The sequence below is a fragment of the Uloborus diversus genome, chromosome 5, assembly GCF_026930045.1.
Source record: "Uloborus diversus isolate 005 chromosome 5, Udiv.v.3.1, whole genome shotgun sequence".
Lineage (NCBI taxonomy): Eukaryota > Metazoa > Arthropoda > Arachnida > Araneae > Uloboridae > Uloborus > Uloborus diversus.
This window is the reverse complement of record NC_072735.1, coordinates 65003941-65028588: the sequence shown is the minus strand read 5'-3', so window position 1 is coordinate 65028588 and position 24648 is coordinate 65003941. Positions and strand designations below refer to the sequence as shown.

General features: G+C 33.8%; 1 protein-coding gene across 1 annotated transcript; it reads right to left on the bottom strand.

Annotated features, from left to right (window-relative positions):
* Window positions 1–4781: 4781 nt before the first annotated feature.
* On the bottom strand, window positions 4782–24648 carry LOC129221889 (peptidoglycan-recognition protein 1-like). Its single transcript, XM_054856260.1, has 5 exons — window positions 24566–24648; window positions 24239–24315; window positions 16193–16375; window positions 15045–15250; window positions 4782–5035 (listed from the first exon to the last, which is right to left on the bottom strand). The coding sequence occupies exons 1-5, from the start codon at window positions 24571–24573 to the stop codon at window positions 4898–4900; spliced, it is 612 nt and encodes a 203-aa protein (XP_054712235.1). The 5' UTR covers window positions 24574–24648; the 3' UTR covers window positions 4782–4897.

Here is a 24648-nt window from a genome sequence, read left to right as displayed (position 1 = left end):
TCCTTCTGCACGTGCTTCTGTGATGACGCTCAAAACACATACAAAACGAATTAAGCGGAAATTCCTGTCTAAAAGAGCAATGTTTTGTGTTTGTATCATCACAGAACGCAAAGCTCATTTCCTGTCTTTGTTACACCTTCATTTATTTATTTATCTTTTGTTAGATTCGTAAATATTATAATGAGACTGTAGACGTTAAAAAATCAGGGGCAGACTCGGTCCCGCAAGAGAGCGCCAACCTTGGGTTTCCAAAAGGCGCAAATAAAAAAAAAAAAAAGTGCAAAATTTAAAAAAAAAAAAAAAGTTGCAAAAAGAAGGAAAAAAAAATTGCAGAAAAAGAAAGGAAGAAAAAGTTTTACGAGTTTAAAAAAAAAGAAGAAAAAGAAAAAAGAAACGAAGTTAAGTCGCACAGGTTTGTGAGCGCGAAAAGAAAAAAAAAGGAAGTTGAACCAAAAAACAAAAACAAACACAAAATGAAATAAATAAAAAAATACATTTTAAAAAATAAAATTAAAAAAAGTTGTTCAGATTTGAGGGTGCATCGGCCCGCGGGCCGATGAGCCGGCGGGGCAGTCCATTCCCGCTGGAAATTACAGTAATTTGAATGTTAACACAAGCAACTATGTAATAATTTCAAAAAAAAAAAAAAAAAAAAAAAAAAGATGTTTATGTCGGATCTTTGCCTAATTCGGCACAGAGGTCCTTTGATGGTTATAAATTCATGTGGGGGGAGGTGGAATTCTAAAGAAAATCCTAAGAGGTCTAAACTTAAATCTCATCAAAAACAACCCTGTTGTAAAAATTTCCCCGCCAAGAAAACCTTTAACTTTTCCGCAAAAAAAAAAAAAAAAAAAAGAAAAAAAAAAAAGAAAAAAGAAAGAAAACCTGCATCTTAAACCCAAAAACCCTCAGCCATAAAAAGTTATGATATCTAGTTTGCCCGCCAAGTATCTGCCAAACTATCATCCTCCCTCTTCTCCTTTTTAATCACAGCTACTTCCATTAGAACCTCCTCCCACCTTCAACTCCTCAGAAATATGGATAGATCTTTTAAATTGTTTATCTTATTTGGCAGGAAGCTTTTTGCTCACCAAGCAACCACTTCACTTTGAAAAGCTTCCCGCCAAACAAGATAAACAATTTAAACGATCTATCCATATTTCTGATTAGTACCTAGTTCTGATTTAATACCTAGTTTTGTTTAAAAGTTCATTTAAAAAACGAAATAACGCATGTTATCACCAAGCAAAAAAAAAAAAAAAAAAAAAAAAAAACTAAGCCATTAAATATTTTAAATTTGAATGTGTCAGAAGATCTATACAACTTTACTACTCGATGTCAAATTCCGGATATCCCGAATTTGCAATAGCGAATGCGCATGTTGCGCACGGACTAAGCTCATTAAAAGTCTTGCTTAAATTAATTGCAAAAAATTTTTCAGCTTAACAAATTACTGCAAAGCACGGATATCCACACGCATATTTCATATATTTTCAATTCATTATGTGTTGTGTGTGAAAAATCCATTAATTTAGAAAGTAAGCAAACCAATAAAAAAGTGCTATTTTTCGCTTTCTATTAAAAAGTTATATGTGCCGCATTCATATGCGTACAGTTTCATATAATTTGTCACGTAAAATATTGTAATAGTTTAACCCCAGTTTCGCGCTGACGTTTAAAATTTCTTCCCTCCATAAATATATCAAAACTGAAAAACAGGGGGGGGGGGGAATTCGTATCGGCGCAAAACTTGGGGGGGGGGGGAGGACAGCATTCTAATCTCATTCATTAATTTGTTGCCCTGCTTAAGTATAAACAAACAACATAGAATCTGGAAACAGAAAGCCCAATTAGCTTAAATCTGCGCGCTGCAGTCGCTGTGGCAAATTTGTGATATTCGCGATTTAACGTCTAGTTGCAACTGTTGGATATGTTTTAGTCTTGATTGAATTTCATTTCCTAAGACAACTTTGGAATAATTGTTAGATCTGTTCTAACACTTGCAATTGCAGTCCGAGATAAACAAACCCTATGAGCTGAGAGTAAGTACATAAGAATTTAGGGAAAATAAGTGATTTTCTCAAACTTCAATTACTCCGGCCCATGATGTCCCTGGATGTTGAATTTTTGTATATGCACTCAATGGTCCCCCAAGAATATGTATACAAAAAATCATTACAGTAGCCCCCCGGGGGGCTGTGATAGAACCCCGGGAAGGTACAATTTTGGGGGGTAAAAACGAGGGGGGAGAGGGGGAGGGGAGTCAAATGACACAAAAGGCACATCAGTGCGAAATTTCAGCTTGATTCCTTTTTTTTCGTCTGGGCCTTTCGTTTTGTTGCCCTGTCAAAGAAAGCAAAAACTTTTTTGAACAGCGATTTTATAACTTTAATACCTCCTCCCCCTGATGATCCAGGGGATTGTATTTTGGTTTACGGCGTCAGGGGCCACTAGAGATTGAGTGTACCAAAAAATCAACTCCGGGGGTCTTCATGGGGCTGAGATACAGAGGGGTGAAAAACCTAAAAAACCCCAATTCGTTCTGTCGTGTAATCTTGTTCTTGGTCGCTTTTACTTTCTTTAGTCTTTGGCGGTGGATTTGCTTCTGTTGGCTACTGACGTTTGGTTTCCTTGGCGGGGCGGGACGCTCCCGCGTCCCGTGATTTTGAGTCAGAAATCGTTCTTTGCTACACATTGACGGGAAACGTTGCTTTTTTTGTCTCTTATTTAAGCCTGATTGTTGAACATTTGTCATTTGATGCAAGTTTTATTTTCGATGTAGACCATGCAACGCCGGGCAGCTCAGCTAGTTTAACATAAAATATAGTAACGATGCACACAAGATCTTTCTTTAATTGTAAGAAAATTTCGCTTCCCATTTTCATTAGCTTTAAATGAAGCAGCGTGCTTTTAGGTACCATTTCATTTAACTGACTTTCAGATTTAATCAAAAATATGAATGCAAAATACAAAGGTTTTTAGACTGTAACTTTGTAGAAACTTTCACTTTCTGTGATGCAAGTCTATTCACGAAGAGTGGATAACGAAGCCGATAAAGATCCGCGCTTCGATTCTGAAAAATATCGCGTTGCCTGCCGAGGGTTCGCGTTAGCTCTAAGAACGTTTCTCGGTTGGAACTCGAGTTACATCCATTTCACGCATGTCAAATTGCGTTGCGGCGCGATTCACTGTGCTTTAAATTCATTACCTAGGTTTTGCCGCAGTGTATCCTACTTTCTTATTTTCTTTTTTTTTAAAGATTTTTTTTCAATTAAAAATCTTATATCAATTAAAAATCTTATATGTATATTATAATAGTGAAGGATCGAGTAACGCTCCTGACGTCATCAACGATGAAACTCGCGCCACGACATGATAATTTGATAGTATTTTTTTTTAATGTTTTACATGCGGGGAAATGCTTTGTTTTGACGAGGCTGAACTGGATCCGGTAACTTAATTGTTTTACTAGTAAGACTCAGAGAAACGAAAAAGAGATCAACAATGAACGCTATCTACTGAGTTTAGGGTTAAAATTTCAAACATCAAAATATCACCAAACAGGCAATTGCTTCGTTCAAATGTTGAAGCAATTTTCAGCTTGACCTTTTTCACCTTGAAGTCATACTTTGACGGGCGGTTTTCTAGTTCTATAAATAAATAGCAGAATAAACGTAGACTTTTTACCCTCCCCCCCCCCCCCCTCCGCCCTCCCGTGCAAAAAAAAAGGTAAATCAATTTTTTAAAAAATTAAAAAGAAAAATAATAAGAATGCGTTAATCCAGCGTTTCTTAAATTGTGTTCCGCGGAGATCTTTTAGTGGTTCCACAAGTGAAGCTTTTAATCAGTATTTTTCGAATGAACAACAGAATGAATAGCAGCAAGTACAGTAACAATAATAAAGTAATAAAGTAACTGCAACAGACTTTGTAAACATGAAAATTCATGTTTACAACATGTTTGTGACATGAAAATTCAACTTTCGTCCATATATCCCAATATTAAGTTCATCTTTGAGTAAGTTTTCGAAGTAACTTTTTGAAGGCATTAAATATAATTTGAAATAAAAATTTTGTTTTTATTGCAAATAAACAATTTTCAGAATGTAGCATTCAAACTACTCTACTGAAGAAAAACCAGAGGTTACTGAAAGAAAAAGGAAAATCATGTGTTCCACGAAAAGAGTAGACTTTAAATAGGGTTCCATCAACCAAAGAAATTAAGAAACACTGCGTTTATCCATAAAAATGTGCTCCCTTACTCCCTGTAACTCGGTCGTCGGAGCCGAACTGATATTGAGGTAAAAGGTCGGAGTGGAAAGGAAGGCTTTTAATCGAAGGTTTTAAAATTAAAAGGTCGGAGTCAGTTGTTTTCCTTTTGAGTCTGCAACTCTATCTGGGCTGTGGAATTAGAGAAGAAGTCGGTGTCGGACTGATTTTGGGCTAAACGAGTCGGAGTCGAAGGCTCTAAAATTCCAGGAGTTGGAGTCGGAGTGAGTCATTTTCCCTCCGACTCCGTAGTTCTGCCCTTTAACTACTTGTGAGAAAAATCACGCATTCCATCAAATCTTATAAAATGTGTTAGTAGTGCTGCATTTAACTTGGCACAAAATTGACGAAAATCTTCTTAAGTTCTGCATAGTTATCTAAAATTAAGAAATAAATGAATCATTAGTGCATATGCAAGGTTTTTTTTGCATACTTTGCCAAAATTCAAATTCTTCAAAAGTACAAAAAACATAAATAAAAAAGCCATTCGTGTTTTAAGTCAAATGTGAAAACTTTTATTTGCATGAATAAAAATTTTTTAGTGCATATTTTGATAATTTTCTTGTTCATATAATCCGTGCTCCAGCTATTCGTTTTAGTTTTATGTTCATTCATCATTTCGCTAATTGTTAACAATTATAAGGATTTAAGGGTCCCTTTTCAAACATGGGCCATTGCTGAATGATGCCATACAAAACATCCCCAGGAGATTTCGTGCAGGTGGCATCACGCGCACCATGTAGCTTACGGTCCATTGCAATGTAACCCTGAAAAAAAAAAAAAAAAGGGATTTACGTATGTATAAATAAATACACTTGTAATCGCACTTCCAAATTTGGCAATGTGTAAAATAGTTATAAATTATTTGCATAAACATCTGGGCAATTCCACGGCAACAAGCGTATCAACTGTTGCACAAAACACACACACACACACCCACCCACAATATATATATATATATATATATATATATATATATATATATATATATATATATATATATATATATATACTAGCTTTTTAACCGCGGCTTCGCTCACGTTGATGTAGTTTTTTTCAATCAGTTCAAGTTAACGGTCAACACAGGCAGAGGTCAAATAGTTAATAAAAAATGGTTTGTCTCCAGTTCCGCTGACATTTCAGATTGCCTGCCCCTTTAAATGTATCAAAAGGTATGATTAAAACAGAAAATCAGGGGGAATGGGAATAAATAAAATGTCGGCGGAACTGGAAAGACACCCAAAAATCACACAAAACAAATCACGAAAACGTTCAGGAGTTCTAACGAAGTTATTTTGGGTAATTCTCAAAAAATCCAATTCGAGTGAGATCAACTATTCTTAAGGGGGTCCGGGACACACATTTTGAAAATTTTTTTATTATGTACTTTAGAGTTTTGAAATTTTTTGAACTGATTCATCATTTATTTAATAAACAAAATCATAACATAAATATGAAAAAAAAATTATTTTTTTCTTTAAATTTAATTAGTTTTTTTCAAAAAAAATGGGGTTGCTTTAAATTGCTATAACTCAAAATATTGTTGGTCAATTTTCAATTTTTTTTCAAAAAAGTATGCACATATATCTAAGCTTTAATTTTTATTCGGCGATTTTAAAAATATTGATTCAATAAAAAAATAAAAAATATTTGAAGAAAAATTTCGAAAAATTCGAAGATACTTTTTTTTAAAAAAAATCATAATTTTTGAAGTAAACGTTTTTTTTCAAATTCGCCGAATAAAAGTTAAAGTAAATTGCTTGAAAAAGATATGCTCCAAGTTTCATTACTTTATCTCTATCGGTTCCTGACTTATAAGAGTTTGAATGCAAGAAATCGGGAAAAATTGCATCATGGAGAAAAACGCGTTTAAAGTTTTAAACTTATGTACACATTCGTTAGATGCATGCAACAAAAATAACTATAACTTTCGTTATATTTAAGGTAGAAACAAGATTCAAACGTCCTCTTAAGCAGAAAAAAAACGGAGCAATTTTTCAAATTATAAAAAAAAATTTGCAAAATTTGAGGATTTTGTGTCCCGGACCCCCTTAAATTAAGTGATTCAGTTTCCTTATAATCTCGATCTCCGTCAAATAGTATCCAGCGCTACATCGGCTATCGAAGCTATACATTATACTAAATTATTGTATAATGTATAGCTTCTTACCGGAGATATCGTCCCAAAATAGGGTCAAGAATCATTACAAATCCTAATTCTAATTATGTCCCTTTAGAGTGAGAACATCAAACCTTTAAAATCTCCGTTAGAAGGAAATCAACTGTTTCTAAATAACGTAAACGATCCTAATTACAATACCAAAAAGTTCAGAGTGAAAGTACCATTAAAATCAGAGTAAGGACAACAGTTTTTTTTTTTTTTCAAATTCCCATTTAAATGAGGACAATAGCACAAAAACTTCTCATTTCGCAAAGAGAAAAATTCCCAAAAGTCTCTATTAGAGTAGTCTTTATCAGCGTTTTCAAATAACATTTCCCTCTGATGGTCTCAGTCATGATTATCTAAAAAAATCTTAATCAGTACAGGTGCGATAGGATAAAAAAACAAAAACAAAATAAAAGAAAAAAAAAGAACAATATTCTTCATTGTCCCCATTAAAATAGGGACATTAATTCCACAAAATCCTAATTAGCATCATTAACACTTAAAAATACAGCAAACAAAAAAGAAAAAAGAAAATGAAAAATTTCATAAAAATTTTAAATAATTCGCCAATGCACTAACGTAGTCGCCTAGTAAATTGGAGATAAAAAAATGAATTTGGTGTATTAATTTACATTTTAATAGCAGTTTCAATGCTATTTAAGAAAGAGTGTTGTTTCACTAATTTGGAGGATTAATTTTAACTTCAATACCTCATAGTACTTAATGACCTTTTTACCAAAATTAATTTGGCGGAATTTTTACATTTTAATGCAACTTTTGTAATGGCTGTAGGGCCAAAATTTTTGAACACTCGTCCCGAATACGTTATCATAACTCTTTATATCAATTAAGTTTTTAAAATCTCATTGTGTTTATTTTATATTTTTGCAATTAAAAGCAGCGTTAAAATGTAAAATAATAAATCCAAATCCATTATTAATCGCCAAAGGACCACAGTACCATACATTCGCCAGAGACTTGCCAAGTTTATGAAACTGCGTAAAATGTTTGGTTAATCTGTATTCATAAGATATGATTTTTAATTCCGAACAGAAGATGCTATAAAGAAAAAGTTTGCATGTATTTGGCCGTTCCTGGCGAAAAATAAATCTTTGTTTGACGGTAACTGGAGTAGAGGGGCCGACTCTATTTCATAACTTTATTTAGTTACCAGATAATTGTACGTAGCAAAAATACCCAGCGTTGCCTGGATCTGTAATAATTATAAGAAACAATCGCTACTTTTATTCGTTTTCTGCTGTAACTGAAATAACTCATAACACACCGCTTTGACGTGATTAAAAATAGAGCTCCTTCCTAACCCATAGAAGTAAAATGGCAATAAGTATGAAGAACAAAATAGTACTCTTTTAGAAACGAAAAAAACGATGCTTAAACATATACAAATTTGAGGAATTTCCAAAATATGAAATTAAACTTCACTTGTTTAAAAAAATTTATTTTATTTATTTATTTTTTTCGAACATAGTCTAAAATTTTCTGTACATTGCTATTGCAGTACAAACTTTTAAAAAACGTAGCCGCCCGTAATCCCTTACTGCAATTTAAAATGTTATTAAATTTGCATTAATCGTATTGGGATACCTTAAATGAGACTCCCCCTCCCACCTTTGTAAAACTATGTGTTAACTAATTTTCATCGAAGAGATAGTGTCGCCAAATACTCAGATACTTCTGGTGATTATAAAATGTTGCTACCCGAAATGTTTCCAATAAATAGTAAAAATTTGGCAGCTGTTTGAAATTTTGCGCAAAAACAAATTAATGGAAGTTTTTGTGCTGTTTATGGAATTTCTTGATTTAGTTGGCGAATAATTTTACATGTTAACAAATTTAAAGAAAGAAATATTAAAGAAATGGCGATATTTGGTTACATGGTGAAAACCGAGAAACAGTATTGCGTTCTCTTAAGCTACACAAACAGCGGCAGTTGTAAAAATTGCCAAATGCCTTAGCTATTGAAATGATTCCACAAAAAAAGTTTGGCTAGATTCCTACTGATCGATTAAATACCCAGTCAACACAAATAAATAAAAAAACGCATTAACTGCCTCAAAGTTGCATTAAAGTGGAAAATAATCAACCAAATCCATGTATTATTTGCCAATCTTGTGCAAAAATCTTGCTTAATGATTTGACTTGAGGAAAGCCTTGAATAGTCACAAAAAGCAAAGATAACCAATAATATAACAATAAACGTTATCGACAGGGAGTTGAGATGATACACTAAATATGGTATTGAGTTAAGGAAAGCCTACGAACATGGAACTAAAAAGCTCGTAACTCGCTTTTATTCTACTTAGAAATTTCAAACAGGTGCCATCTTCAGCAGAAAAATCAGAGCTTTCGATGGACATATAATGTTAATATGTGCAAGTATTTTTTCATCCCAATATTAGAGAATTTATACGAAAATTGTGTTTTATTGCCCCCTAAGAGGGTTTTGCCCCCCATAACGGGACGAAAACTACCCTATGTGTTATTCTGATGCATAAGCTATATTATTGTAAAGTTTCATCAAAATCCGTTCAGTAGTTTTTTGCGTGAAAGAGTAACAAACATCCATACATCCATAGCAGTTAAACGAAAAAGTATTTTTAAACAAAAAATTTGTAACTCGACATTTTTTTTATTTTGCCGGAATTGTGCTCAATAAAGCACTTTAACTATAATTTAATCAAATCTTGAGTTTTGCACAAAGGAAAGATATCTCAGAAAAAAGGGAGGGTCTATTTAATTAACTTTTTTAATTTAAACTCGTGTTTCTTCATGGACCTATCTGTTGTGTGCGTATGAAAACAGACAATTCCATTTAGATAGGTTTATCAATTGTTGCACAAAACACACTACAAAGAGTTTTAAAAATATTAGATTCTAGTTTCATTGCACGAACATCATGCAGACTCTACTTCTATGTAATAAATTTTTAAACTTTGAAGATTTCCGTAAACAATATTTCAATTTTTTTTCCTCAGTAACGGACGTATCTCAGATGGTACGTCCGTTATTGAACAAAACAAATATTATTTAAATAACTAGTTGCGTGCTCGGCGTTGCACGGGCTACTTAAAAATGAAAGAGATGTCCAATTGATGTTTTTGTATTACTCTGACATCAGTTTCTAAAGCGCTAAGGAGTAAATAAATACGCGTAATGCAAGGTTTGCAAAACACCAGTAGAGCATATTTTTGGCAAAAATCTCTTTAAACGTTAATCATAGTTATCAATGACACAAGTTATGAGTATTTTCAATTAGTACAAAAGATGAAAATATATGCAATATCAACTATATCTGTGCTCACGTTAAAATGAATTACATCTGATAGCCTATATCTGAAATATTTATGTACAAATACAATCAGCTTTTTACATAAAATGACACACACTTTTTGGTTGATTACGTGAAACTAAAGCACCAAGACTAAATAAGTACCAATAAGCATTAATTTAATACCAAGTCATCAGATTCCAATTTAGCTTTAGTTAAAATCCTTAAAAACAGTCTTTTTTGTTCAACTCTGTTTCACTTAAAGAAATCCAAACAATCGTAATTTAACATATTCTTTCAACGATACAAACTGTGTTCCAAAAATAGAAACAGGAAGGAAAAAGAGAGTTATTACAATTCAAAAACTCACCCATGTGACGGGAAAAAGTCCAACAAAAATAATCATAATTAGTCGTACATCCTAAATGTACCAAAATATGAAGACAGCTAAAGATAAACTTCCACTACAATCAATAAACATAGCTAAAGAAAACAACTTTCATATGCTGAAAAGAGTTAAGAACGTTGAATGTAAAAAATAAAAAAAGGACAGACGATAAAATAAAGGCTATGTCCGTATAGAGCAAATAATTTTAAAACTAATTTCAAGTGAAATTCTAGATGGAAACGTTGTTTTAAGATTTGGACAACAGCCAAAAAAAATCCCTTTTAAAACAATTATTAGAATTTTACTTGCTCACCCCATATGCAAAATGACAAGAGGAAAGAAATAAAAATTTCTGAATAACGTTATGTTAATTAACGTTTTAATTAATATCTCCGCTAATTAAAGTTGCACAATTACGAGATTGGTTCTATTGTTATTTCTTTGGAAAATTTCGAATTGATCGGTATCTCGTTTGACTCTCGGTTCGCAGCGGTTCTCGAGAAGATCGATCTTCAGACAGACAGACAGACAGACGGACGGACGCGAACAGATTTTAATATTGTAGTGGATAGTGGATGTTACTGGAGGCTTTCAAAATTTAATTGCATTACACAGAAGTAGAGGGTATGTTCTTCATAAAGTCCATGCAAGAAACAAGAATCTAGTATTTTTGAACTCTTTGTAGGGTGTTTTGTGCAACAATTGATAAATCTATCAAAATGGAACTGTCTATCATCTTATGCAAAAACAGATAAAGCCTACAAAAGTGCTTGAAGTTCTCTGTCACTAGAAATACGTGTTTTAAATGTAAATAGTTAATTAAGCAGTTTTTCTAAGATATATCTCTTTCGGCAAGACTCGAGACTTGATTAAATTATAGTTTGTTTTTTTTTTATTTTGTTAACCACAATTCAGATAAAATGTAAAATATGCCAATTGTTAAATTTTTGACTTAAAAATACATTTTGGTTTAATTACAATTGCGTTTTAGATCGATACCCAACAACAGCAGATATATCCAAAACAATATGAAACTAAGACATAGTTGAGCAAACCAATTATCTAGTAATTTTCCTATTATATGTGATAAAGGTTAACTGCGAAATTGTGTATCTGTCGCTGTATTATTAGCATTAAAATTCTTAACTTAATTGATTTTTTTTGACCGGTTTTTTACAGGTAACTTTCTTGTCCCTTTAAAGCAGGGCTGTTGAGTCAGAGTCGAACTGATTTTGGGGTAAAGAAGTCGCAGTTGGAATGGACGGTCAAATGTTTTGAAATTCCAAGAGTCGGAATCGGAGTCGCCCTCCGAGTTTTTAACACTGCCGGGGCGGCAGAGCAAGAGTCAGAGTTGGGGAGTCAGAGTCGTTGAGTCAGACTGATTTTAGGGTAAAGGAATCGAAGTCGAAATTTCTGAAATATCCGGACTCGGAGCCAGAGTCGGTCACTACCCCCTCCCCTTCCAGAGCCGCAGAGAGCCAAGGCGGGCCCCTTGTCAATTATGTCACCGCCCCCCCCCCCTCCCAAAAAAACAAAAAAAAAAGAAGAAAAAGGAAAGAAAAGGGGGGAAAAGAAAAAAGGGGGAAAGAAAAGAAAAAGAGGAAACAAGGAAAAAGGTGGAGGGGGAGACGAAAGAAAATCAAAATTGCTTACTAGAAAACAATTAACTCTACTTTAAGTGCCATAATAGTCAATATCAAAAGAGTAAATTTTACTTAATCTTTACGTTTTCTCTTATTTAGAGTCCCCTCCTTTTTCTTTCTTCTTTTTTTTCTTTCTTTAGCATCAGTGTCACCCCCCCCCCCCACCCAAAGGCACTGGCCTCTAGTTTCCGACTAGGCTGACATGACCTCTCGTCGTGCCTTCTCCTCTCCTACTCAGCAGCCCTGCTTACAAACTCCATTTTAAGAAGAGAAAATTTGAGGGTACCTTTACTAGAAATGTTTCGGTCTCTGAAAAAATTGAATTTGAGAGATAGAATTTTTACAGGATGAGAGACTTTTTCTTTCCTATCCTATAATCTTATTTTATTTATTTTACATATTTTATATTTTTGACTGTTGAATTTTTTTTATTTTCTCCCTGCTTTAAGTGCTTATCCTTTCATGGGTAAAGAGGTGAAATCTGTTATTTTGTTCCAAGTTTTAATTGCTAATTTTAGTTTTTAATATTGAATGCTGAACTTTAAACGGCAAAACATGTGGATAATGAATTACATTACTTATAAAAAAAAACTCCTGTATTGTTTTTTTTTTCTTTTTAAAGATCTCTCCAGCAACCAATATCAGGAAATGGGTAGCACATGCACCCATCCACCTGCACACACAAAATGGTTTTCTCTTATAGGTGCATGACATTTCGATTTCTAATAAGGGATTTCATATTCCCACATCGCATCAACAGCAGCCTAAAATAGTCAATGAAAATGCCTGAAAATCGAAGGTCTTTGGGGTGTGTCACAAAAACTTAACCCCAGCCTTAGAACAAGTTGAGGAATTCTTTTCATGACAGGGCTCTTTGTGCCGCGAGCATGAACAATCATATAGCTAAAATATCAAAAGGCAAATTCTGTGACAATCATAGCCAATGTCAAACATATTTTGCTACCTTTACATGTAGCGCTGCACGCAGGATAATAAAGTATATGCTTACAAAAGCAATTAAAAGTTTTCTTTTTCTTTATCATTTTCCACAATGCTCAATTTTTGCTTAAATAATAAAGCGTGAAAATGTGCTTGACTTAATTTTTGAGGCTTATTTTCGATTTTCAATGCGTGAAATACGCTTCTATGGGAGTTAAAAACATCCAAAAGCATCCAAAACAAGATTTAGTAATATATGCATAAATAACTGCATGTATATTGTGTGTGTGTGTTTTGTGTTGGTATATGAATGTTTCTCAGACAATTCCACAATTTAGGTCAGATATTTGCCAGATTTAGCACTGAGGTCCCTTGATACTCAGGATTTCACAGAGAAGGGTTTTTGTTCCCCTCTGAAGGGCGAAAACCTTGATAGGGCATTCTTCCTTTTCAAATCTACAGTTAGAATTTGATTGTTGCCAAATTTGGCATGAAGGTACCTTGATACTCAGGAATTCACATTGGGGGTTTCGCCAGTAAATCCGTGAAACGGAATGCTTATTTAAACTGACAACGATGACTAGATAACATTTCCGGGCTTATTGGCCGTGGTCTAATTGGAGTAGAAATTCCAGACGTTTCGGCTTGCTTTGCTGCAGCCATCATCAGTGACTTGAGTTTGGTGAGACTTGAGTTTGGTCTTACCAAACTCAAACCACTGATGATGGTTGCAGCAAAGCAAGCCGAAACGTCTGGAATTTTCTACTCCAATTAGACCACGGCCAATAAGCCCGGAAATGTTATCTCCCCATATTGACGCCGGTCGTGAAAGACTTAAAAAGTATTTAACGATGACTAGATTTTTGGAATTAAAAATAATTTAAAGAGGTCCAAATTAAAATTTCGGGTACTAAAGTTGCTATTTTGTACCCGTTGGCGGAAGATTATACACTATTTCTTTTTTTCTCTCACCATGGGCCCACTAGACGGCGCTGACACTTTCGCGCCTTGACAATTTATGACTTTTCTGTGTTAAACCGATGCAACTACAATCTGCTCCGTGCATCCACCAATCAATGACAAGTTTCAAAGTTGGTTTATTTTTGATTGTACGTCGCCCATTTTGACCGCAAGAGGCGCTGAGCGGAACCCTTGCATTAACCGATCAATGATGGCAACGTAGGCAACGTGATGAAAAAAAGGGGTTACCTGTAGCGCCCTCTTTGTTGCTACGAGTTTCAGCGATTTGCCACGGTCTGTAAGCGTAAGCGAAATTTAGTTGGGCCATGCTATAGCCATGCTCTCACATAAGCCTGATTGTTGAACATGCGTCACTTGACGTAACTTTTTATTTTCGACAGATGTGCCGAAAAAACTTGTGAAGTATAAATTGGATGATCGTAAAATAGAAATTTAGGTCGAAATCTATTTTTTTTTTTTTTTTGTGATTACAATTCCTTATTCGTAGAAAGGAAGTAAAGTGAAATGAATCAATGATCCTTTAAATCCCTGACAGTCTTATCAATACATTTCTGTTTGACTTTTTTTTTTGCCATCGGCCAAAGGCATCGGCCATCGGCCATCGGCAATCGGCCATTTGGAGGAAAACAATCGGCCATTGGCCCTCTTTGAACAATCGGCCAACAATCGGCATCGGCCCATCGGCCAAAAATTGCCATCGATCGAGCCCTAAAAAACAATACATATATTGCAGAAAAATATTGTTCACAAAAGCTCTTCTTGCAAACTTAACAAATATTTATTAAGTTTGCAAGTAGAGCTTTTATTCAGCAGAAGTATGTTGTTATCGTATATGAAATGAAAAAAAAAAAAAAACAATAAAGTGGCTAAAGCTGCGATAAATAAATCACAGTTCACTGATAATTTTTTTGGAACAGAGAAATTTTCCTTGTTTCTATTTTCTGTTCTATGATGGAAATGCTAACATCCCGTTACATGGATGCATATATTAATTTACTTGAATGCCAGCTTGCCAAATTTAAAGCAGAAACACTTCAAAACACGTGCATCAAATTTTTCCTTTCCCCCTGCTCGATGCATTTCTTGAATCATCTTAACTAGCCGCTTGCCAACTTTCCAGTGTTAACGTGATCGGACAACACTTTTCAAATTTTGTTTCGCTCTAAATCCTATTGTATTTTTCAAGTTATACCCTGATCATCTTGAGCTTTCATTTCTAGTTTGTGCTGTTCAAACCTATTCATAAATAATCCTCCTTTTGCAGTACAAACAAAATTTAAATTTCTTTTTCATTTTTTTAATTGGGAAGTCATGACACCGAATACCATAAGAAAAAATTTAAGAGCACAGTAAACAATAAAATTTTTACCTTAGTAATGCCGCAAATCATTAATTTTCGAACAGCTAGCAGCATTTTTTCGTTTGGTTTTTTACTCATGTAATTTCCGATGAATGCAATTCCATGCGACTTGGAATTCCATCCAGGAATATGAATTCCTTGGTTCGTCCAACCAGTGCCTTCATAAATCCTGCCATCCCCTCCGACAACAAAATTATATCCAATATCCATAAATCCTAAAAAGAAGAAGAAAAAAAAAACATGCGTTGATTTGAATAATTTAAAAAATATAATTAAAAAGAATTGATTGTTATGAATTTTACAGAATGAAACAATTTTACTTGTTGTGTTTGGCATCTAATATTGATTTCTTGCTCCTACTCGAATTTTTCAATTATTCTATAGAATGCACGACTTGCTTATGTGATGGGCATGATCGAGACAAATAGCGTGAAAATGCTCGAGAAGTTCACTCGAATCTGAAATCTCTCAGGTTATTCGATTGAATCACTCGAGATGTTCATTCTATTTTTTATTATTCGATTATGAAATCACTTAAAAGATTACTAATTGCTGATCATTCTGTTATCACAAGCAGTTGCTATCCGATCACTCGAGTATGCAAACCTCTCGATATATCCGTAACTATTGTCCGTTTTTCACCAGAAGGCCTTTGACTAATACCTCGTCACGTGGTATTCTACGATTCTATTTCGCTGCTTTCGTCAGAAGGTATATTCGGATCATAGCATTTTGTTGTAAAAGCAGTAGTTTTTAAAATGTAAGAATAACTAAAATGACAACAGACCAGTGAAGCAAGTGATGTAAAGGACACAAAGACTTTTTTGCCCATTAAAATGCACGCCCAATTTAAGGTGTTCCGGTTGTCTCATTTAGAAGCGCGTAGATTGCTTACCGATCACCCCGCGCGTAAAATGGAACTGTGCGTTCGAGGAGGCGGGGCGAAGTGCCTTCTCGTGAAAAGCAGACAATACTTCACTGTGACTGTGAAGCATTCTTTTTCAGTCTTCAGTGCCTCACAATCTAGTGCAAAAACTTTCAGCATTGACGAATCAATATCAAACATCGCTTGAAACTATTCAAGCGAGCTCGATATATTGCAGTTAAGATGAAGCAAACGAAATTTTTGCTTGCGAACAATATGCTTACAGTAATACCTTGTTTGTCCATGTGAAATGTCTGCATACTTCGCATCATGGAGGAACAGCTTTGTAAGCTTTGACATTCAGGAGTCACTGTATGAGCGACGAACTCGTGTTTCACTGGAGTAGTCAGCCGTAATGTTTTCTTCGCTGGCCTTGCTTTCCATTCTTTGCGAGAAACCAGGGTGAAATCATTGCCTACGAAGTTAATTAAATACCACATATTTTATAATTATGCTATTCATGTAAATAATACCGTCATGGTTTGCTGTGATGTTTAACCTTTAAGAACATGGACGGCGTACTGAGTACACCACTCAGCAAGAAATCAGCTAGGAATTTTAGAATAGTCTCTTGACCAACACCTGGCCCTTATTTACCCTTTTTCCAAGGTCCTTTAAGTGACGTACTTGTGTTTAAAGCCGAAAGTTGCCTTTTTGTCTTGTTCTTTTTGATTATTTTTTTTTATAGAAACCACACGTGAATGTCCCAATTTTGTATGCAAAAAGCATATAAAAATAACAAAATACAATTGTGAGAGCTGCAATATTTGTTCAACAAATGCCAACGAGTTGTCTAAAATATCAACTATGACTAAAATATCATTTATATGTACAAATTTTTTTTTTTTTTTTTTAATATTTTATATTCGTGAAAATTGCAAATTAAACCTTATCATCATTTTGTACTATATTGTGATCGCATTCCTTTTAATTGTGTTCGTCTATTCGTTCAATTCATCTTTGCTCCTTCTATAACATTACTAGACATTGTATTCAATAGGAAAGTCTTTAAAAATTAATAGTTAAGCTTTAAAAAATGCTGGCGTACGGAGTACGCCACCCGTGTTCTTATGTTACTTCAAACCGTCCGTGTTCATAAAGGTTAACAAGACACGAATTAATAGCGTATTTTGTTTTCTATTTCAATCCTTATTTTTTCATTTGGAGAAACGGCAAGGAAAGTACTCTTGTAAAAAAATGAAACTAATTTTATATCAGAGGGTGTTTTAAGCTAAAATTTCTTTCGTGATTACTCTCTTAATTTGGCGCAAAAGTGTAGCGTCCAAAAATGAAGCCAGCTTGTCGATATCTCACCAGTTTCTCGCCAAGCCCATAGAATTCCAAGTTAAAACTTTGGTTAAGTAGAAAAAAAAAACAAAATACAAGTAAAACTTCAAAACGTTAAGTAGTTTTGAGTGAAAATTAATGAGTAAACACAACAAATTTAAATTACTTCATATTAAACATATAAAAATACATCCAGTTACTGATTTGTGATAATTCAAGCAAGCAGTCGGTAGTATCCAATATTTGAAATTGATCGATTATAAAACATTTCGAGCAATCGACCTGATAGCAATTCTTGTTCTGAATGAATCTCAGAGTGAAGATGGGTAGAGAGGGTATGTGGCAACGCCAGCACGAAAGTGGTTTTCACCACGTGACAATCATGTAACGCGGAGTAGCGTAGCATGTGTTTCTACGAGGGAGAGTTGTTGTGTTAAAACAAAATGGTCTCTTATTGTTCTTCATTTGGATGTAAGGAAAAATTGGTCAAGGGAGGACCATTAACATTCTATTAGTAAGTTTTTACTTTAATATTATCTCAGTTATTTATGAATTTATTGGTTTTATAGCTAAAAATAGAGTTAGAAAGCTCGAATGTTAGAATTTATGAATGCTTTCTGATAAATTTATATGCATTTATTGCAATTTTTTGAAATTTTTAAAAACTAATTTGGAACAAGTGGAAAATTTATTTTCCCATTTGCCGTTCCTGGATTATGCCTGTAGCAGACTGTGTTTATACGTTGAAGGCCATTCATCAATTACGTGAGGATGATTTTGGCAATTTTTGTCCTCCCTCTCCCCTCTACCCCCATGTAAGGGTACGTTAGATTTTTCCAACCCCTCCCCCTATTCTTATGTATGATTCCACTTCCATTTTCAAAACAAAAAATGTTGTTAGAAAAGGATCAGTTACACTGAAACTTCCTGTTTGGCGTTCATCAAAGATTTTTGTTTTTCAACTATAGTATAGGATGCGATATTAATTATAAATAAAACATACCATACATAGTGCAATTCTATTATTATATTTTACACTATTCATTTTTTATGAAACAAGTAAAAAAAAGCTGATCCTAATACGTGTTTTCCTTCCAGACGCAAATGAAATATTATCCCTGCAAAAAATTTGACCGCTCGATTTCTAATATAAAATATCGACTTGGAAAATATTACGTATGAATGGGTTTGCGCTACCCCTCCCCTGAAGTAAGGGTATGTAGAGATTTTTCTAATCCTCCCTTACATAACTAATGAATGGCCCCTTGCAAGTAATCTTTAAAAGATTTCAAGAAGCGGAAAGATTAAAATTTGCAACCTATCGCATGCAAACACTCGCCAATAAATTTAGGGCGCCAAGGAGAAGAAGTTTAATACTCCCCATGTGACCCGTGCTCGCGGCAGCTTCCTCCCGATTTCACCAGGGCTGCGGAGTCGGAAGAGAAATGGCCGACTCCAACTCCGACTCCGACTCCTGGATTTTGAAACGTCCGACTCCGGCTTAACTACTTATTTACGTATTTTGTTTTTCAAATCCTCACCCTCATGGGAATGGGGGAAAAAACACTAAGGAGAGATTGAAATATTAGTTCCTTTTTACGAAATTTTCGCGTTGTATTTTACTATAAACTTAAGATGCATAAAAAGTTAGAAATTGAATTTGAAAATCAAATTATCCAATAGTTGCGATTAAAGTGAAATTACTTAAAAATCCCATTTATTTTTTATTTTATTTTATTTATTTATTTATTTTTTTGACCAGGAAAGGATTAATATGTTCCCCTTTAGTTTTCAACAAATACATGTTGATCAAATCCGGTGCTTTCAATTTTTGAAAGCTGTAACTTGAGAGAAAAAAAAAACTTTTTTTTCAAAGTCAAAAAACTTTCTTTAGAGGGGGTGGCCCCCTCCCCGTCCTGTGTGACACCCATCTTGTGTTGAACACCTCAACTTAACTTCAGAGTTTATAAAAATTGATATACTTTAATTCTGAAAAATTTCCCGAATAATAAATCTTAAATTTCATCTTAAAAATTTCAACAAAAATATTGCACTATACTGTGGGGAGAGGTCGGGTACATGTACGTCTGGAGCAAATTTCACTGAAAATGCGGCGGTATACAGCTTTGTCCAAATAGCTTTTATTATACCTACATTTCTTGACTCAAATTTTAATTTTAGTTTTATTGGCAGCTCTAGAATTAACCTTAATAAGAAGATTTTTGGATTAACTACAATTATTGAGTGTTGTAACCAATGAAATCATGTACTGATTTTATTTTGAACTTTTTAGTGAGAACCAAGCTTTCTTAGATAAAGTCTTTAGATTTAATATATATATATATATATATATATATATATATATATATATATATATATATATATATATATATATATATATATATATATATATATATATATATATATATATGATCTTTTGGATTTGCGCTTTCGGGTCAAGCAAACACTTATTTGAATTTACCAAGCACCCTCAGAAGTTTCCCAACTTGCTCAAGCGATTCATACATTCCTTTTAATATTTTATAACTGAGATCGAGGTAAAAAAAATATATTATTATTTTTATTTGAAAGTGATTACTTAGACAATGTTAAGCAACAAATCCGTTTGCCATAGGCGGATTTAGGACTGAGTTCCTGGGGGGGGGGGGCAGGATGTTTTTTTTTTAATGCAACATTTTTATTGGCTCCCACTCCTATGTTTTTGTCTGTTTCCTGTGATGCACAAGTCCATGCTTTACTTAGTGTGTCGTTTTCATGCTGTCCTTTTTGAATTGACTTTAAGAAAGGGAGCTGGTATCAAGAGAGTGACGCAGGGCTCCCTTTTAAGTGGGAAATACATTATCTCCAATTTTAGGTGACCGGGGGTCCTCCGAAGGAAATTTTGTAAAATGGATATAAAATTCTGCATTTTGAAGCCTTATAAAGGTTAATTGGATCGACATAGAAATTGATAACTAGATTATACAGTTGTACAGTATTGTTCAAACTTTGTAAGAAACAGCCATTTTAAGTTTGAAAGAAGAAATAAATTAGTTTTCTCATTGCAACAACCTTTTTTTAATTATAAGTAGTGCAGAAAACGAAAAGGAATAGAGGTAGTGTATCATTTTTTTCCCTGGCTAAACAGATTAACAATATGCAGCAGAAGTAATTGGAGCCTGCTTTGCGTAGGATTTTCAAAGACTTATCTAATTATTTTCAAGGACTCTAGAATAAATAAAATTATTTAACGCACTTCATTTGTACTTCCCAGTCTCTGGTATTTTAGTACTTGATTGTAAATTTTTGCAGTCCTGTTCTAACTTTGGAAGAAATAGCTATTTTAACTTTAAAAGAAAAAAGAAACCATAGATTTCTCATGACAGCAACTTTTCTTCAGTTACAAGTGGGGCAGAAAACGAAAAGAAATAGAAGCAGTGTATTTTTTTTCCGTGCTAAACAGATAAACAATATGCAGAAGAAGTAAGATAAAAGCAATCAATGCAAAAGAATTTCCAAAATACTGCATTCAGGATTGAATAAATAGCAGGTTATGAAACATGTGAGTTTCATAACCTGCTAAACTTAGGGCAGTTTAGCAGTTGCCTAAACTGCCCTAAGTTTAGGGGCAACTAAACTTAGGCCCCTAAACTTAGGGGCCTAAGTTTAGGGGCCTAAACTTAGGCCCCTAAACTTAGAAACAAGCTGTTGCTTAGGGACATAAGCAACAGCTTGTTCATCTTATAGGCAAATTCGACCCTATTTGTAATTCACTCCTACCTGTAAATTTTGCTTGATTTTTTGTAGTTTTTACGGAAATTCGTCAGTCTTTACGGTTAAAGGATTTTTACGATTTTACCGATCTTTGTTAGGTTTTTATAGACTTTTATGAAATTTCAGCAAATTTTTCCGAAACTTTTGATGACTCAGTTATTTAGATTTCAATAATGACAAGGACTGACTCACTTATACTTAGATGATTATGATTTACCTTACTTTTTAAACAGTATTTATAAAGTAAGTAAAGTTGTACTCTCCCTCTAAGTAAAAAGATTCATTTAATCAGAACTCTCAGATAACTGAAATTTATTCAGTTTGCGATAGTATTTATACTCTCTCTCTCTCTCAAAAAAGAGAGAGAAAGAGAAGGAAAAAAATCTTATGTTTTTAAGAATTTCTCAAAAGGCCAATTAATATACAAAGAACATAAATATTATGCACAAATAAATACTTGAAATGTGGACACAAATCATAACGAGTAGATCGTTCTGTTAGCGCGAATGGGGAGGGGGGCGATTTTCCCCTTTGTTTTAGGTTCTAATTTGTTAAAATAATCGTCAATTATTATAAGTGTTGCAGCTTAATGTATAGCTCGTTTAGCCTATATTTTCATTCATATACTTGCCCAAATGGCTTTCAGTCCAAAATAGTGAATCAAGATATATTTTCAGCACCCCAGTGACAGTTGTACAATTTGTATTTAATGTTCGTTCCCCCCCCCCCCCCCCCCTTTTCTTTTCTCCCATCAGAAAAGGACATTTGCTTTTCTCTTCATTTTCATTAAACTATTCAAAAAAGAAAAAGTCATGTTTTTTTTTGCTTTAAGATTTTGGGAGATGTGTTATTACTACATAAAGTCCTCCCAAAACTGGAGGGCATTGCCCCCTATGCCCCCCCTATAAATCCACCCATGCCCTTCTAAACTATTCAAAAAAGAAAAAAAATACATATTTTTTTAATTTTTGGAAGATGTGTTGTTACTACATAAAGTCCTCCCAAAATTGGGGGGCATTGCCCCCTCTGCCCCCTCATAAATCCGCCCATGCCGTTTGCTGACAGTTTTTATAAGTGAAAAAACAAGCAAACTAGGTGATGGCGTAGACAGAGTCTATTACAGAGGGTTCGATAAACAAGCAAGCCGGTTGGTTGCCAATGACGGTTATTTTGTTATTATTGGGCATTATACATGTAATCAAACCGATTGGTAGTTAGTTTTTTTTTTAATGCAAGGAGAGTCGGTGAAAATTAAAGAAAAAAAAGAAAGTCGGAGTCGGCATTTTTTCAAATGACTCTGACTCCTACTCCTTTTCCCCCAAAATCAGTCCGACTCTTCGACTCCGACTCCGACTCCACAGCCCTGGTCTCTACCCATCGCTTCACTCTGAGGATTGAATCTCATTCCACTCCTCAATGTTTACATGACAAACAAAACAAAAGTAATAATTGTAAATTTTTAATATTATTAGAGTAACAACCCCAGTAATTGCCACTTTAAGACTTTGTCCTTAAACTTACCTCTGTTTTCATTTCTTAGAAAAGAAATATTTACTTGTAAATATTTTTGTATCAAAGAATGCACATCTGTGCATCTACTCAGTTCACTAAAAGCAAAAATATTTGAAGAGATATTCTATTAAAAATGTTTGTATAAAAAGTTACCAAAAGCGCCAGTAATTGGCACCTGATATCCCAGTGTATGACACCTTGTGATCCAGTGACTGGCACATGTTATTAAAACTGGAAAATCACTTTATTTTTCACTTTTAGATTACATACAAATTTCATCATCATAAGATACATAACTAATGTTAATTTGGAGTTGATAATTTTACATAAAATAATGTTAAATTACGCATCTTAACGTTAAAAACGTATTTTAGAGAAATAAAAATTTGCAATGTTACATGAAAAAAAATATCGTGATTATTGCTGTTTCATCAGTCGGCATGCAGTTTTGATTTTAAGAATTACAGCTGTTTTCACATGTTGTTTTGTGCCAGCTAGGCTGGCAATTTAGGGTGCGCTGCTTCACTTTTTTCAACTGTACCGTAATTTGGTGTGAAGTCCAACTTCTACAGTACACACATGCCATAGAGACCCGTTTATAGGGTAGTTAACCATACACAGCACAACAACACTTTCACACAAAGGAATGACAAGGACAGGAGAGAGAAAGTACATCCATGCCCAAGCCGGGATTCGAACCCGGGACCACCTCATCGCAGTCGTACTCCTCTGACCACTAAACAAGGCGGGCAGCAGCTGTTTTCACATAAAAAAAACATTAAACCGATGATTCAAAGGGACCAAAAAAAAAAAAAAAAAAGAAAGAACGAAATAGTTCTCTACAGTCACAATATCTGACTGTGATGGCAACACATATTTGCTATTTATTTTTTTTTTAATTTAACAGTAGATCCTGGAGAATTTAAATCAGTAGTAGAACTCATACAATATTTTTGCTGCAAAAGTATCAGAAATCAAACTAGTGACGCACTGAACAACTCGTTAGGGATTATAAGCACATGTGCCAATTACTGGGTACTAGCAAAACTAAAGCACCACTAAATGGCATCCATCATTTCTTCAAAAAGAGACAAAATTTTTCTTCTACTCACTCAAAGTAACACCTTTCAACTAAACAAAACTTTTGACAACCAAAGTTTAAAATGAATTTTAAGTCAGATTTTAATAAATTGATGTGCATGCTTCCCATAAGCCAGAGAAGAAGCTTTTGCAACAAAAATGGCTGATTCGACGCAAGACACAATTGTTTCTCTTTTCTATGCACTGCTACCATTTAGTAATATGAATTCAAGTTATAATCTTTAAAGTAAATGTACATTCAGTTGATATATAGCCTTATACTTTTAAAAGATTGGATATGAATCTTATTTTATGACATTTATGTTGGAAGTGCCAATTACTGGTGACCTGCCAATTACTGGGGGTGTTACCCTACAATCATGAAACGATTTGCGCGGCTGTATTTCCATGTATTTTCATTGAATATGAGATCTTTAAGATGTATTTTTATAATATTTGATTAATTTATAAGTAAGCATTAAAAAGTCAAAAACTGATTTTTAAAAAATATCTTTTGAAAAGAGAAAAAAAACTATCTCAAAAAGTCTTTAAATCACGCATGAATCGAATACCAAGCAAAAAATAAAGAATTCTGTAGACGACGAGCAAAATTTAAAGTACTTACAAGCTTCCACAGAACAAACAAAGATCAAAATTCCAGTAAGTAGTAATCCAAGAGTCAAAAAGTATTTTTTAGTGTTTCTAAAAAAGGAAAAAGCATTCAACAGGAAAAAAAATCAATACTTTCAAAAATCAAAGAGCTTTCAACTAATTCTCTCTGTTTTTGTTGTGAGTTGATCAGATTTAATTGTTTAAATGAATTATTCTTTTTCAAAAAAGAAAGTAAAAGGAGATTGTTCATCAATTACAAAATTATTAGCAGTGAAATATTTTGCAGCTAATTATCTTTTGAATACAATTAATGTCTGTAAAGATAAGTAAAATGTCTCACCTGATCATTTTTTATAGCAAATACTTTGTTCCTTTAGTAAAAATAAGAAATGATTTTACGACAACTATTGCATTAACTTCAGA